The 16,874-nt window shown below is 40.9% G+C and overlaps 1 protein-coding gene across 1 annotated transcript; it reads left to right on the top strand.

The window, feature by feature from the left end:
• The first annotated feature begins 1,498 nt into the window (after positions 1–1,498).
• On the top strand, positions 1,499–16,459 carry LOC120060936 (protein RER1-like). Its single transcript, XM_039010378.1, has 7 exons — positions 1,499–1,586; positions 4,301–4,386; positions 4,645–4,749; positions 5,470–5,566; positions 13,408–13,486; positions 14,211–14,346; positions 14,577–16,459. Exons 2-7 carry the CDS (start codon positions 4,306–4,308, stop codon positions 14,664–14,666), a joined length of 588 nt encoding a protein of 195 aa, XP_038866306.1. The 5' UTR covers positions 1,499–1,586; positions 4,301–4,305; the 3' UTR covers positions 14,667–16,459.
• The last annotated feature ends 415 nt before the right edge of the window (positions 16,460–16,874 follow it).

Here is a 16,874-nt window from a genome sequence, read left to right as displayed (position 1 = left end):
TTGTCCCGAAACCACTCTTGCGTTGTCTTGGCTGTGTGCTTAGGATCGCTGTCCTGTTGGAAGGTGACCCTTCACCCTAGCCTGAGGTCGAGAGCGCTCTGGAGCAGGTTTTCATCAAGGATCTCACTGTACTTTTCTCCGTTCATCTTTCCCTAGATCCTGACTAGTCTCCCAGTCCCTGCCGCTGAAAAACATCTCCACTGTGTGATGCTGCCACCACCATGCTTTATCATGGGGATGGTGCCATGTTTCCTCCAGACTTGACGCTTGGCATTCAGGCAAAATAGTTCAATAGTTCAATCTTGGTTACATCAGACCAGAGAATCTTGTTTCTCATGTTCTGAGAGTCTTTAGTTGCCTTTTGGCAAACTCCAAGCAGGCTGTCATGTGCCTTTTATTGAGGAGTTGCTTCTGTCTGGCCACTGTACCATAAAGGCCTGATTGATGGAGTGCTGCAGAGATGGTTGTCCTTCTGGGAGGTTCTCCCATTTCCACAGGGGAACTCCTGAGCTCTGTCAGAGTGACCATCAGGTTCTTGGTCACCTCCCTGACCAAGGCCCTTCTCCCCCTTTAGCTCAGTTTGGCCGGGTGGCCAGCTCTAGGAAGAGTCTTGGTGGTTCCAAACTTCTTCCATTTAAGAATGATGGAGGCCACTGTGTTATTGGGGACCTTCAATGCTGTATAAATATTCTGTGCCTCGACACAATCTTGTCTCGGCGCTCTGCAGACAATTCCTTCAACCTCATGGCTTGGTTTTTGCCCTGACATACACTGTAAACTGTGGGACCTTATAGATAGGTGTGTGCCTTTCCAAATCATGTTGAATCAATAGAATTTACCACAGTTGGCCTCCAATCAAGTTGCAGATGATCAATGGAAAGAGGATGCACCTGAGCTCAATTTCAAGTCTCATAGCAAATGGTCTGAATACCTATGTAAATAAGATATTTCTGTTTTTTTTATACATTTGAAAACATTTTCACTTTTTCATTATGGGTTATTGTGTGCAGATTAATAAGGATTTTTATTTATTTAATCAATTTTAGAATAAGGCTGTAACATAACAAAATGTGGTTAAAGTCAGGGGGTCTGAATACTATACGAATGCAATGTAAGTAAGTTCCTTCAAACAGTTAATGACCCTCATCCTAGTGAGTAAACATAAAACTTGTCAAAAGGTATGTGTACTCTGTCATATGCTGTATTATATTATTTTTTAGAGAGAAAGAATAAGTAGGCTATTTAATTAGGGGCATTATTTTAGGCTACGTGAAAAGCAATTGAAATTAAAGGTTTGGCTGGATTTTTTGTTGTGTCATAATTGTGTTGTGTCATATATAATTGTAGTTCATATTTTCCCATTGTCTTTTCAAATAAGTAGGTATTTTAAATTATCCAGTGGCCAGGCAAAGTGCCACAAACCCCCTGTGCATCTCCCACACCGGTCCAGGGTTTTCTTTGCTCTTCTGATCTTGCCTGCCGTACTTTAAAGCGAGTCCTCGCGGAAGTACTGACGTGTTCACATTAGCCGAACCAGCACGAGAGGTAGTTAGGTAGAGCCGAGAGTGACACAGCGGCAGAATCAGGTAAGAAAAACCTGTCTTGCAGCAGTATGTCTGTCAGTAGGTGTGTGAACATATGTTCTTTAGTTTTAGTGGAATTAAGGGGACCAATACCAAAGTAATATTTCAATTGAATTCCTCTCTAAATATGGTAACGAGAGGCTATGCCTATGCTAGCTAGAAAGGACTCGGTTTCTAACCGGAAGTGAGTTGTCAAATTCACGAAGTTACTGCTGGTGGTTGTAGTTCAACTTCCCGCTGATTTGTAGCCATCAAAATGACAAGATTGAGATTAAAGACTACAATTTCCTTCAGTAAGGTAGCAGGGTTGAACTGTTTGATTCCCGCTGCACATTATGGGAAGTAGAGTGAATCCATCAGTGTTTCACACACACTGTTAGTGAAAGGTGGTTGTTTAAAAACTACACAAACCAATAAGCTTTTTTCTAATGTTAGCCAACGTCACTCACCCTGCTTGCGAGACAGGAAAACATTTAATCAAAATTGCGCTATGAATAAAAAAACACAAATGCTGACCATCTCATCTCAAACACTATGAATAATTGTTTTAGCTGGCTACAGTAGCCAGCAACTGCATTCGTTCGCTCGCTAGCTAACCAATAAACGATTCAACGTTGGAGAGCTAACTAGCCATTATGAGAAGAGACAGTCTATGTGAGCGACTCAACCCCACGATTTACGATGGAGTGGCGCGCCGACTAGTGTGTGGGCGGCCTGTGTTATGTTTTTAATACAAACTACCGATTTCAGGGCTATTCTTTGGGTGCTGAAATATGTCGTTTTTGATTAATTACATTTTGTGACTTCGGAACTCCAGTCTGCCCACACTAGTCGCCGCGCGTAAATCGTGAGTTTAGTTTAATTCGGCTATCAAGTCTGTCATTATCAGCTAACTTCAGTCTCACAATAATTGGACGGCTGTTTGATAAGCAACGTGACATTTGACTAGAATGGAAATTAAAATGAAACTGAAACTATTATCGTTTGAGCCGGTAGACCTTCCAAGGGGGCTAGCCCTATTACAAGCCAAGGACTTTGGGTGGGACGAGTTGGGATAACATTAAACCAGTACTTAGGCTTGAGGAGAAGGTATCTCCTCTGACGCCCATTATCCTTAAATTTCTAAGTCCCATTAATCAGCTCTGCAAATGTGATGTCAAAATAAGTTCAGTACGCACCCAAAATATGGAGTTTCGCAGCAAATATCGTCGTTACTGCCGTTGTGCGTAACAGTATGTTTTGCAGTATGTACTTGCAAAAAAATTCTAAATAGTTTTTGACCAAGTGCATGAGCCAAATCCACAAATCAACCTAACACCAAATGTTGACGTTAGATTGATGTAGCTGACTTAACTCAATTCCATGGAGTTGAGCAGAGACCAGGCTTTGTGGAATTCAGCTACTACTACATCGAATCGCTCCCAAGGTCAATACTCAAACATTTACATTATGTAACGCTTACCATGATGTACCTATGTTTGCCCTCTAGTTGCATGCCTTTCCTTGTTTGCTGAGATGCATACTTTTTCAATAAACGTTAATGAAATACAACCACCGATTGTTTGCGCGTTGCTTTTAGATGGCATGTGCCAATTTGAATCTCAACAACCAGTCGGTTGTATTTGATTCATGTTTTATAAAAAAAAAAAAAAAAAATGGATTTCAGCAAACAAAGAAAGGCACTCAACTACACAAGATTAAACATAGGTACAAGGTAAGCATTTCATTTTTTGTTGTTGACCTTGGGCAAATCAATTTAGTCAGAGCTGAATTCCAAAAAGCCTGGTCTCTGCTCAACTCTGTTCATGGAGTTCATCAGAAACTTCCTTTACGGACCTCCTGAAAGGTGCAGCGGTCTAAGGCACTGCATCGCACAGCTAGAGGCATCACTACAGACCTGAGTTTGATCCCGGGCTGTATCACAACTGGCCGTGATCAGGAATCTCATAGGGCAGCGCATAATTGGCCCAGCATCATCTGGGTTAGGGGAGGGTTTGGCCAGAAAGGGTTTACTTGGCACATTGCGCTCTAGCGACTCCTTGTGGTGGGCCAGACGCCTGCAGGTTGACCGGTGTTTCCTCCGACACATTGGTGCGGCTGGCTTCCGGGTTAAGCGGGCGGGTGTTAAGAAGCGCGGCTTGTTTTGGGGGATGCATGACTCAACCTTCGCCTCCTGAGCACGTTGGGGAGATGCAGCGATGAGACAAGATCGTAATCGGGGTGAAAAAATATATAAATAAACTTCCTTTACCATGGAGTTGAGTTTAGTCAGCTAGGTTGATGAAGCATTGTTGTCGCTGTGAGTTGTTGCCATGTTATTATATGTGGAAAAGGACTAACAGAATAAAGAAACTAGCTAGCTATATAGCTAGCCAATTCAAAAATTACTGTAGCCTACATGTTGGGTAAGGATGATCTGCCAGTGTTAGTACTGAATATCAATAGCCTATTTGCCAAATTGCTCTGAGCTGAAGGCCAAATATCCTCAGGCTCATCTGTCCACACATTATTTATATGCAGCAAATGTAGCCATGCTTTGTGAGTCACAGCCAGGCAAGACGTTCTTGTCTTGATAGCACACCACATCAACACATTGTGTCTATAACACCTTACTATAAACACTTTGTCTACAGATCCATACTCACGTTGCAAACAAAAAGCCTGGTGGTGAAATCTGTTAAAGTAATACCTGTTAACCCTTTTCTCTCCTTCCACAGACAGAATGTCAGAAGGGGACAGTGTTGGTGAATCAATCCATGGGAAACCATCCACAATCGGAAGCTTCTTCACACGGGTTGGACAGGTACTGCTGCCAGGGCCTTTAGTTGTTCTCTCATCAAATGTCAAGAGGAAAGAAAACTAGGCCAAACCAAGGGAAACGCTGCCACCACTGTTTTGATGAAGATAACCATTGGACCCACTGTCACGGTGGTGCTACATTGAAAAGTTAGAAATTAAACTTCAGATAAGACGATGTGAAAATGTGACGCTTTATCTAATGTTTACTGTTGCACTCCTGGTAATGGTTGTGCACTGTCTTTCTGGTTGGTGTCTTTTCCAGATCTATCAGTCATGGCTAGACAGGTCGACGCCGTTCTCCATAGGGCGATGGGGAGTCACTCTTTCGCTAACGGCCATCTACATGATCAGAGTGTACATATTACAGGTAGAGAAACACACCACACTCAGGGCTTATGCTGGATCGCGTTCAGGAGGTTGCAACGTACTGAACACTACAGATAGAAGTGCCATGAGTAGAGCTGACATTTTTCCTTTCTCAGCATGTCAAAGAGGTATGTCTGTTCTGCACAATATATTTCTATCTTAGCGTTCCACAACATTTTGCCCTACTGAATATGCATCTGACGTGTTTTGAAGGTAGACTCTGTAATCTGGCGTCACCATATACAGTGCGACAACTTCCTCCTTTCACGAAAACAACAACAAAAGTCAAATCTGCCACGATTTGGGTATGCCTCAATGGAGGGAGCCTGTAACTGGCTTGTCAGATTTGAATTCTATTGTTTATGACTGATCATGTTACATTTCTGAGTTTGAACGTTAAGATATTTTGGGGCTCTCCTAGGGTTCTGCAATGTGCCTTTAGGTGTAATATGCACTTGCACACATCCAAGCAGTAGAAGATTACTTTGTGTGATCACGTCTGTGTGAAAATGTAGGCTACTGTAGGCTACTGTTTTCCCTTTAGACTAGTATTGTCCCAGATATTGTCAATGTGATACATTTGTGAATTATGTGAGGGAATACACATGTTTACACTTAATTTCCAGTTTGGATAAGAGCGTCTGCTAAATGAGTAACATTTTAAAATGTAATGTATGAAATTCAAATGAACACTAATATAGGTTTTCTCTGCTCCCTCCAGGGTTGGTATATTGTAACATACGCTCTGGGAATCTACCATCTCAACCTGTTCATCGCTTTTCTATCACCAAAAGTGGATCCATCAATGCTTGACGAAGGCAAGTTAGAGTTCACTGTAACATACGACATTCCTTTGGGTTGCAGTCATGTTTAAGATGTTTACTTTCTCACATAAAACGATGTACTTCTAGCGCTCACTCTTCATGAAGATACCCTCAAAGCACTCTCCATGTAGGACTGTGGCTCGAGACTATATTTAAAAAAACTTTGACTTTGGCATCTTGATACACTGGTGTGTATATGATTCAGGAAAGATACATTATAATTTGGGACGATTCAATACTATATGTTTCAGTTTTCATCCTTATGACTAAACAAAGACTATTAAAAATTACATTTTCTATTTGGGTAATTCTCAAGAAACTCGCAGTTCACAAAAATTCCTCTTGGATCACTAAGATTAGATCTGTATTTATCTACTTCATAATTATGTTTATTAATGAGATTGTCATTTACAACAATTTCCACATCTACCAATGCAAAAATTATCATTACTGCAACAGTTTTAGAAGTCCAAAGTAGTAATAGCAAATACATTTCTACTATTTGTTTTAGCATTCCTCACTTAATGAAAAGGCCTGAGTTAAACATGTAATGTAATTATTATTTTGTAACTTCTCATTACCGCAACACAACCTTTTCTGAATCTTGTGTATACATGGTATTTTCAAGTACACATTTAGAAAAAGGCATAGTATCAGATTAAGCCCAAATAACTACAGTACATTTTATTTGTTCTAATAGTTTTAAATGTTGGTGCATTACGGTAATGATGAGCAGGTTTCAGAGATGATAATGCATGTTTGATAGTTGGCGATTTAAAAATTATACTGAGCTCTACTAGAGATTAGATATACTTTTGTATATATAGTGTACAGTTGAAGTCGGACGTTTACATACACCTTAGCCAAATACATTTAAACTCAGTTTTTCATAATTCCTGACATTTTAATGTAGTAAAAATTCCCTGTTTTAGGTCAGTTGGGATCACCACTTTGTTTTAAGAATGTAAAATGTCAGAATAATACCTTGACTTTGTTGTCCTTAAGCCATTTTGCCACAACTTTGGAAGTATGCTTGGGGTCATTGTCCATTTGGAAGACCCATTTGCGACCAAGCTTTAACTTCCTGACTGATGTCTTGAGATGTTGCTTCAATATATCCACATCATTTTCCTACCTCATGATGCCATCTATTTTGTGAAGTGCACCAGTCCCTCCTGCAGCAAAGCACCCCCACAACATGATGCTGCCACCCCCATGCTTCACGGTCGGGATGGTGTTCTTCGGCTTGCAAGCCTCCCCCTTTTTCCTCCAAACATACCGATGGTCATTATGGCCAAACAGTTCTATTTTTGTTTCATCAGATCAGAGCACATTTCTCCAAAAAGTACGATCTTTGTCCCCATGTGCAGTTGCAAACCGTAGTCTGGCTTTTTTATGGCGGTTTTGGAGCAGTGGCTTCTTCCTTGCTGTGTGGCCTTTCAGGTTATGTCTCTATAGGATCGTTTTGCTGTGGATATAGATACTTTTGTACCTGTTTTCTCCAGCATCTTCACAAGGTCCTTTGCTGTAGTTCTGGGATTGATTTGCACTTTTTGCACCAAAGTACGTTCATCTCTAGAGACAGAACGCGTCTCCTTCCTGAGCGGTATGACGGCTGCATGGTCCCGTGGTGTTTATACTTGCGTACTATTGTTTGTACAGATGAACGTGGTACCTTCAAGCGTTTGGAGGATGAACCAGACTTGTGGAGGTCTACAATTTTTTTCTGAGGTCTTGGCTGATTTCTTTTGATTTTCCCATGATGTTAAGCAAAGAGGCACTGAGTTTGAAGGTAGGCCTTGAAATGCATCCACAGGTACACCTCCAATTGACTCAGGCTAATTGACATAATCTATCAGAAGCTTCTAAAGCCATGACACAATTTTCTAGAATTTTCCAAGCTGCTTAAAGGCACAGTCAACTTAGTATATGTAATCTTCTGACCCACTGGAATTGTGATACAGTGAATTATAATTGAAATAATCTGACTGTAAACAATTGTTGGAAAAATGACTTGTGTCATGCACAAAGTAGATGTCCTAACCGACTTGCCAAAACTATAGTTTGTTAACAAGAAATTTGTGGAGTGGTTGAAAAACAAGTTTTAATGACTCCAACCTAAGTGTATATAAACTTCCGACTTCAACTGTATGTGGACACCCCTTCAAATTAGTGGATTTGGCTATTTCAGCTACACTCGTTGCTGATGGGTGTATACAATCGGGCACACAGCCATGCGATCTCCATAGACAAACATTAGCAGTAGACTGGCCTTACTGAAGAGCTCAATGACTTTCCACGCTTCACCGTCATAGGATGCCACCTTTCCAACAAGTCAGTTCGTCAAAGTTCTGCCCTGCTAGAGCTGCACCGGTCAACTTTAAGTGCTGTTATTGGGAGGTGGAAACATCTAGGAGCATCAATGGCTCAGCCACGAAGTGGTAGGCAATACAAGCTCACAGAATGGAACCTCTGAAGCGCGTAAAAATTGTCTGTCCTTGGTTGCAACACTCACTACAGAGTTCCAAACTGCCTCTGGAAGCAACGTCAACAGAATAACTGTTCGTTGGGAGCTTCATGAAATGGTTTCCATGGCTGAGCAGCCACACGCAAGCCTAAGATCACCCTGCGCAATGCCAAGCGTTGGCTGGAGTGGTGTAAGGCTCGCCGCCATTGGACTCTGGAGCAGTGGAAACGCGTTCTTTGGAGTGATGAATCACGCTTCACCATCTAGCAGTCCGACGGCAGAATCTGGGTTTGGCGGATGCCAGGAGAACATTACCTGCCCCATTGCATAGTGCCAACTGTAAAGTTTGGTGGAGGAATAATGGTCTGGGGCTGTTTTTCAGGGTTCGGGCCATGCCCCTTAGTTCCAGTGAAAGGAAATCTTAACGCTACAGCTTACAATGACATTCTAGACAATTCTATGCTTCAGTTTGGGGAAGAACCTTTCCTGTTTTAGCATGACAATGCCCCTGTGCACAAAGCAAGGTCCATACAGAAATGGTTTGTCGAGATCGGTGTGGAAGAACTTGATTGGCCTGCACAGAGCCCTGACCTAAACCCCATCAAACAGCATTCATCATTTGGGATGAATTGGAATGCCGACTGCGAGTCAGGCCTAATCGCCCAACCTCAGTGCCCGACCTCACTAATGCTCTTGTGGCTGAGTGGAAGCAAGTCCCCGCAGCAATATTCCAACATCTAGTGGAAAGCCTTCCCAGAAGAGTGGAGGCTGTTATAGCAGCAAAGTGGGACCAACTCCATATTAATGCCCATGATTTTGGAATGGGATGTTTGACGAGCAGGTGTCCACATACTTTTGGTCATATACTGTATCATGGGTGAATAAAACTTTATTTAAAAAAAAGTTTTTTTACAGAAACTTGAAAAAGTCTTAAGGTAATGGCAAACATGTCCACAGACAGTGTTTTTACTTAATACATATTTAGTTTAATGTGAATTTCAAATGGTATACAATTTATGATTGATCAAGTCAAATGTTATCGGTCACATACACATGGTTAGCAGATGTTAATGCGAGTGTAGCGAAATGCTTGTGCTTCTAGTTCCGACAGTGCAGCAATATCCAAACTACAGCAAGTGTTTTATTCGAATACATTAGGTTTCTCTAAAGTAAAATTGTATAAAAGGAACTGAATTTATGGATGCATTTTGGTAATGAGAATTTGGGGTGAAAATGTCCAATTCAGGCTCATATTTATTTGAAATGAGACACTATGCCTAAACTACGCACCTTAGTCTTCAGAATGATTGCAGATGCAACATGGTTTTCTAAGTCCATTTGCAACTGTCAAACTGGTATCATGAGAATTACTCATTTCTGAAAACATTGCCATTGATATAGGCTAATGCCAAAATTAGATCACAAAATTCAGATATTTGTTACAGTTCAGTTCACCTACATGCAATATTTTGGATAACGGTTGGTTTACCTTGCCCTCACCAGACTTACTAATTAAACATTTGGAAATGCATTTGGTAAGTGGCGTCTATTGTGCAAGGTTATTTTATGGCTAGGATTGTGACCGAATCGGGGGGGGTCGTCTCATACCAGTTCTCAAAATATTGGTGAATAGTTAAACCCCTACTCTGTACACTCAAGCAGACTTTCTTTAAGTATGGTTTGCGACCCACCTGTTAATGGTGGGTTGCGACGTGTCACAGTAAATGTATAATTATTTAATTCATTACCGGAATTGATTTGGCCAAGTGCAATTGCGCTCTCTGGTCAGTGCTCTCTCTGCTTAGCAGGGGTGTCTCTGCTCATTTTGGTATCTGCGGGAGTGGGAGGGAGACGCCGGTGTGCTTTGCAGTTTGATCTTGTTTCTGCAGTTTTATTGAAGATCACTGCAGCGCTGTCTTTCAGCAGCAGATGATGCGCTGTCGGCCACTGATTTGTTATTCTCACTCGCCATCACTCACCGCTGTCATCAAATGGACTCAAGCTAGCCACAAGTTCTGACTGAGCTCATACAGCACAAATACAGCGATGGGTTACTCTCTCATGCAAACTTTGAGAAATGGTGAGGAGCACCCACAGTGTGTTTTATGCGGGAAGTGCTTAGTAATGAGTCTCTCAAAACAAACAAATTAAAACGACACATCCGACCAAACATCCACAGCATGATGGTAAACCCAGAGAATTTTTTTCAGACAGGGCACAATGCTTCAGGAGAAAGTGCTTCGACAGTGGAAAAGTAAGTCAGCTAGCAAGGCATTGTCATTTTATAACAGGTGATGATAAGCAGAAATAAGGGAGCACTAACTCTCATAGTAGTAAATGTGAATTTCTCTTTCAAACAATCCCCTTGTACACAGCTAAGAGCTAGCTAATGTTAGCAAAAGCAAGTTAGCTACTGTACTTTTAAAAAATAAAAATAATTCACTAGTGAAGTCAGTTAAGAACAAATAATTGTTTTACAATGATGGCCTACCAGAAGGCCTCCTGCGGGGACGGAGACTTGGATTAAAAATAAATATTGGACAAAACACACAACGATGAGACGACAACACTACATAAAGAGAGACCTAAGACGACAACAGCATGGTAGCAACACAACATGATAGCAGCACAAAACATGGTACAAATATTATTGGGTACAGACAACCAGCACAAAGACAAGAAGGAAAAGACAACAGTGCATCACGCGAAGCAGCCACAACTGTCAGTAAGAGTGTCCATGATTGAGTCATTGAATGAAGAGATTGAGATAAAAACTGTCCAGTTTGAGTGTTTGTTGCAGCTCGTTCCAGTCACTAGCTGCAGCGAACTGAAAAGAGGAGCGACCCAGGGATGTGTGTGATTGGGGCCTTTTAACAGAATGCGACTGGCAGAATGGGTGTTGTATGTGAAGGATGAGAGCTGCAGTAGATTTCTCAGATAGGGGGGAGTGAGGCCTAAGAGGGTTTTATAAATAAGCATCAACCGATGGGTCTTGCGACGGGTATACAGAGATGACCAGTTTACAGAAGAGTATAGAGTGCAGTGATGAAATCTAATGGCTGAATGGTAAAGAACATCTAGCCGCTCGAGAGCACCCTTACCTGCCGATCTCTATAAATGATTTCTCCGTAATCTAGTATGGGTAGAATGGTCCTCTGAAATCAGGGTTCGTTTTGCAGCTGGGGTGAAAGAGGAGCGATTACGATAGAGGAATCCAAGTCTAGATTTAACTTTAGCCTGCAACTTTGATATGTGCTGAGAGAAGGACAGTGTACTGTCTAGCCATACTCCCAAGTACATGTATGAGGTGACTACCTCAAGCTCTAAACCCTCCAAGGTAGTAATCACACCTGTGGGGAGAGGGGCATTCTTCTTACCAAACCACATGACTTTTGTTTTGGAGGTGTTCAGAACAAGGTTAAGGCAGAGAAAGCTTGTTGGACACTAAGAAAGCTTTGTTGTAGAGCGTTTAACACAATCCGGGTAGGGGCCAGCTGAGTATGACTATCATCTGCATATAAATGGATGAAAGATCTTCCTACTGCCTGAGCTATGTTGTTGATGTAAATTGAGAAGATCGTGGAGCCTAGGATCGACCCTTGGGGTACTCCCTTGATGTGCAGTGGCTGAGACTGCAGATGTTCTGACTTTATACACTGCACTCTTTGAGAGCGGTAGTTAGCAAACCAGGCCAAAGACCCCTCAGACACCAATATTCCTTAGCCCGGCCCACAAGAATGGAATGGTCTACCGTATCATAAGCTTTGGCCAAGTCAATAAAAATAGCAGGACAACATTGCTTAGAATCAAGGGCAATAGTGACATCATTGAGGATCTTTAAGGTTGCAGTGACACATCCATAACCTGAGCGAAAACCAGATTGCATACCAGAGAGAATACTATAGACATCAAGAAAGCCAGTTAGTTGATTGACAAGTTTTTCCAACAGTCTTGATAAACAGGGCAAAATAGAAATTGGCCTATAACAGTTAGGATCAGCTTGATCTCCCCCTTTAAGTAATGGATGTGCTGTGGCTGCCTTCCAAGCAATGGGAACCTCCCCAGAAAGGAGAGACGGGCTTGGCGACGATAAGTGCTGCAACCTTAAAGAAAGAATCTGACCCAGATGTTTTTTGGGGGTCAAGTTTAAAACTTCTTTAGGATTGGTGGGTCCCCTGCGGGACGGTTGAGCTAACATAGGCTAATGTGATTAACATGAGGTTGTAAGTAACAAGAACATTTCCCAGGACATAGACACATCTGATATTGGCAGAAAGTTTAAATTTATTTTTGCACTGTCCAATTTACAGTAGCTAATACAGTGAAAGAATATCATACTATTGTTTGAGGAGAGTGCACAGTTTTGAACATGAAAATATATGAATAAACAAATTAGGCACATTTGGACAGTCTTTATACAACATTTAACAGAAATGCAATGGTTCATTGGGATCAGTCTTAAACTTGCACATACATTGCTGTCATCTAGTGGCCAAAATCTCAATTGCACCGGAGCTGGAATAATACATTATGGCCTTTCTCTTGCATTTCAAAGATGATGGTACAAAATAAATACAAAAAAACTTTTTCTTTGTATTATCTTTTACCAGATCTAATGTGTTATAGTCTCCTACATTCCTTTCACAGTTCCACAAACTTCAAAGTGTTTCCTTTCAAATGTTACCAAGAATATGCATATCCTTGCTTCAGGGCCTGAGCTACAGGCAGTTTTTCATCTGTATTGTTACTTAGGGTTGTATTATCAAACTAAGCCTGTGTGATGTGATCAATCTGTTTATTCCTGTTCAGAATGAAAATGATTTATTGTATTTTAACAGCAACAGTTCCAATCTAGACATATGTACGAGTTAATGGGGAAAATAAACCTGAAATTATATTTATATGGGTATTTAATTTAATTGTTATTTGTTTTTGTCTATATTGCATTTGTTTTAGGCATAAGGGAAATGAACTGTACCGATAATTACGTATAGTTGCATGTTTTCATAAGCTTGGGTCCCAGGAAAACAGACTTTCTAATTTGGTTCCCAGGCTGAAAAAGTTTAAGAACCCCTGCACTAGAGAAACAAGATATTGGAGAGCTCCTTTCCTTTCAATGTGATGAGAGTAACTTAGAAAGGTATTTCTTTGGAAGCTCTTGGGTTACTATGTAAATACTATTTAAAATGCCTTTAGTGACATTTTGGTATTTAAAACAGAATGCAAAGTGTCTACACCAGTGCTCTTATCGGGATTCTATTTAGAGCCGTTTTGAAACTCTGTAGTCACTGTTCTTGTTTTGAGTCCATTTGATTGGCTAGCAACGTGATCCTCGCTGTAACTTTCCTCCCCCTCCATTCACCTGTAGATGAGGGCCCGGCGCTCCCCACCAAGCAGAACGAGGAGTTCCGTCCGTTCATCAGGAGGTTGCCTGAATTCAAATTCTGGTGAGATCCCAAGGATCCCAAGGACCGCACCATCTCTAGTTGTCATCTACCCAGCTTGGCCTGTCACTGAACTGGACTGAGTTACAGGCTTGTGCATCATTTGTGCCCACTATTTCAGTGTCCTGTCGGAATATTCCACAAATCTTTGAGTGAATGATGTCACACAGAAAATACACACAATCCATGGAAAGTGAGAACACCCATACTAACGTAGTACACTGACATGTACAATACTGTGTTCTATGTCCCACTATTCAATAGCCTGGTTCACAGAAAAGACCTCCTGCACACTGTCCCTTGCAAATTCTCTCCTTTTTATTCTGTTTACTCACCAAGTAGCCAGCTCGCCCACCAATGTGAAGATATTCTTGGCCTGTGGAAGTATATTTCCAATAGGACACGGCACTAGGATTGCTCTACGGACTTTTACAATGTAGCCTAGCTTTCCAGTGCAGAGCTGTATCGTTGTACATACTTTCCTTACTATCAAGGCCATTTCATTCTCAACCTGAACCTATAACAACAATGCTAATATGTACCGGAGGTGGCACTGACAAGTATGTTGTTGCCCATACTTATTTTGATGGTAGGAAACAGAAATCTCTCGTGCTTAGCGTTGTAGTTTACTTGTGCTTTCTTTACCACTGTCTACAGGAAAGGAACTTACTATCGTTAACGCTGACTTTTTTGTTGTTGTGTGCATGTGTTTTTCTTTTGTCTTCAGGCATTCGGCAACAAAAGGCATCGTCATCGCCATGATTTGCACGTTCTTTGAAGCCTTCAATGTGCCAGTGTTCTGGCCCATACTTGTAATGTACTTCATCATGCTTTTCTGTATCACCATGAAGAGGCAGATCAAGGTAAGGGAAACCCAGATGACGCTGCTGCTTACTCTGCATGATATATAGTTGTGTCAGACAATTCAAAGCTAAATGGATCACAGTCATACAATCCTAATGAATTCCTCTGCTCTTGATATGTATCTGTAATTAATCATGCTTGTCAATCTTCAAGACGTTTCACTTAGAATTCAGTCAATAAGAACATCATGTGAATGTGGCTAATTTTATTTTTCTTCTCCTACTTTCAGCATATGGTCAAGTACAGATACCTCCCCTTCACACACGGGAAGAGGACTTACAGAAGCAAGGAAGAAACCGGGAAACCTTTTGCTAGTTAAAATCAAACCCTCCCCCTTAACCCCCCCTTGAGAATTAAAAGTTATGGAAAAATAGTATATGTGGGTAAAAGGGGGCAGTGATTGTCTGAGGGGGAAAAAAGATACAATAAATAGGTTTGATCCAAAATGTTGACAGTATTGGATGGTAGTAGTGCTGAGGATTGACGTAATCACAAGAACACGCTGCCTTTGGTTATTATGGGGATGGGGAGTCATCTCTCAGCCGCGGGATACCGTTGTCTTTGGTCAGTGGATGAAACGCAGTGCCGCCCTTTGCCTTTCTAACCCCCTGGGGTAAGTATGAACTCTGCTGGAGGGGGCGCCACTGGACGGATTGCAGGAGAAATTCAGTTGTGGATTCTTAATGACGCTCCATTTTAACTGCTGGCTCCAAGCGAAATACAACTACTTTTGATTAAAGACATGGTACCTACTCGTTTATAACGTGTACTTGTGGGAAGTCCTTAGGTTTAGAATGAAATAACCTGATTAGATGTACTTTTTATTTTAATTTAATTGATTTAAATTGATGTGGGTCTATGATCAAGTGTACTTTTGCACTGTCTTGAGACTCACATCAGAAATGTTCCTTTATGTAAAGCAGTTAATTTTTAGTGACTGGTTACCCTTCAGTTGAACACGAATTCACTACATACAGTACAGAACCATGGTCCAACCATCTGTTGATGGCACAAGCAGTGATTTAGGTATAGGAGATTGGCTAGATAACAAGTTAGCGACGAGTGAAAACGCTGCATGGCTAGGACAGAGTTGGTGTACTTTCCAGAGAATATCATCATGGAGAATTATGAAATGTCATGTTTTTTACAACATTATGTACAGAGAGGTTTAAGAAAGCCCAGTTCAAGTTGTGTGGCTGCTAAAAAGAGAAAAAAAAGTATTATTAATTTGTTACTGTTTTTCCCTCCGTAGCCATAGAATCTCTTTTGTGTTTATTCCCTCTGCTTTCCCGTCATGTCAAACATACGATTTGCTTGTACAGTTGAAGAGAATTGTAATTGTCATTCAGCACTCTTGGATACTAAATGACAGATTACTTTACGTATGGGGAAGTAAATCAAGTAGTTACATTTCAGATTTATGCTTTGCGCCCCCTGTGAATATCATTTTTTGGGTTCAGATTTCTTAAAATGTACATCAGTATCATACTCTTATTCAAATTATTATTTCCTTACAAAAAAGTTATCCCCTGAAAGACCATATCCTTTGAACAAGCAGTTTAGGCAACTGTTTACAAACTAGGGTGTATTCCATTCAAATCTAGTAGCTTGATACTCACATTCTGTATTTTTCTTTTGACAAATGTGGTAATAGTCTAATCATTCCAAACAAAAATATTTTCTCTTTCGCTTCTTTTGCAGAGGACACATAAGAAAAGTGAGATTGAGAGCTTTTAATGTAACAAATGAATGAAGAGGGTATGCCGGGGATCTTATGAAAAGTGTGCGGTAGTATTTTTGGTAACCAGAGACATTTTGAAAAACCTTTGATCAGCAATAGGGAAGGGGGAAAAAAATAAAAATCCTGTCAAAGTACATAGTGTTTCAAGGGTTTATATCTATTTTAAAGATTACATTTGTTTTGAGATTTATTTTCAACATTTTTTTTCTTCAAACAACTGTTGAACAAGTGTTCCAAGTCATCGTATGTCATTTAAAAAAATAAAAAATAAATAGTAAAATTGATTTCTAGATTTATAAACTTTCTCATGAAAGAGATTGCATGTTCTTGGTTGCTCTTGTGCTGCAATTATAAACAAAAAAAGATTTTAATAACTTTTAAGTGTAATTTTTTTCACTCCAAATGCTATTAAAGAGACTGTGTCCCTTCAAATTAGGTGTGGCTGTTTCTGCTTCATGTTTTTGGATCTCACTGACATTTGTCTGTTAACTTTAATCCATTCCTGCTTTTAGAAGTAACCATTAGGGCGGTAGGTAGACCAGCGGAGATGGACAGTTCGAATCCCAGGCCAGGCACTGGAAAAATAGGGGGAATTGATCTGGCAACTGGAGGGCTGCTGGGTTCACATCTTAAAGACCTTCCTCTACTGTTGGGCTCTTGAACAAGGGCATTAACCCCACAACTTGCTCTCCATCCAGGGGAGCTGCTCGTCTCAACTGTATGTGATGTTGGTGTGGACAAAGGCACTCTGCCTTCACATTTAGTATCTGAAGAAAACAATGCTGT

Source organism: Salvelinus namaycush, chromosome 16 (assembly GCF_016432855.1).
Source record: "Salvelinus namaycush isolate Seneca chromosome 16, SaNama_1.0, whole genome shotgun sequence".
In the NCBI taxonomy this organism is placed as follows: Eukaryota; Metazoa; Chordata; class Actinopteri; order Salmoniformes; family Salmonidae; genus Salvelinus; species Salvelinus namaycush.
The sequence above is the reverse complement of the archived record's forward strand: the minus strand, read 5'-3'. Positions and strand labels throughout refer to the sequence as shown.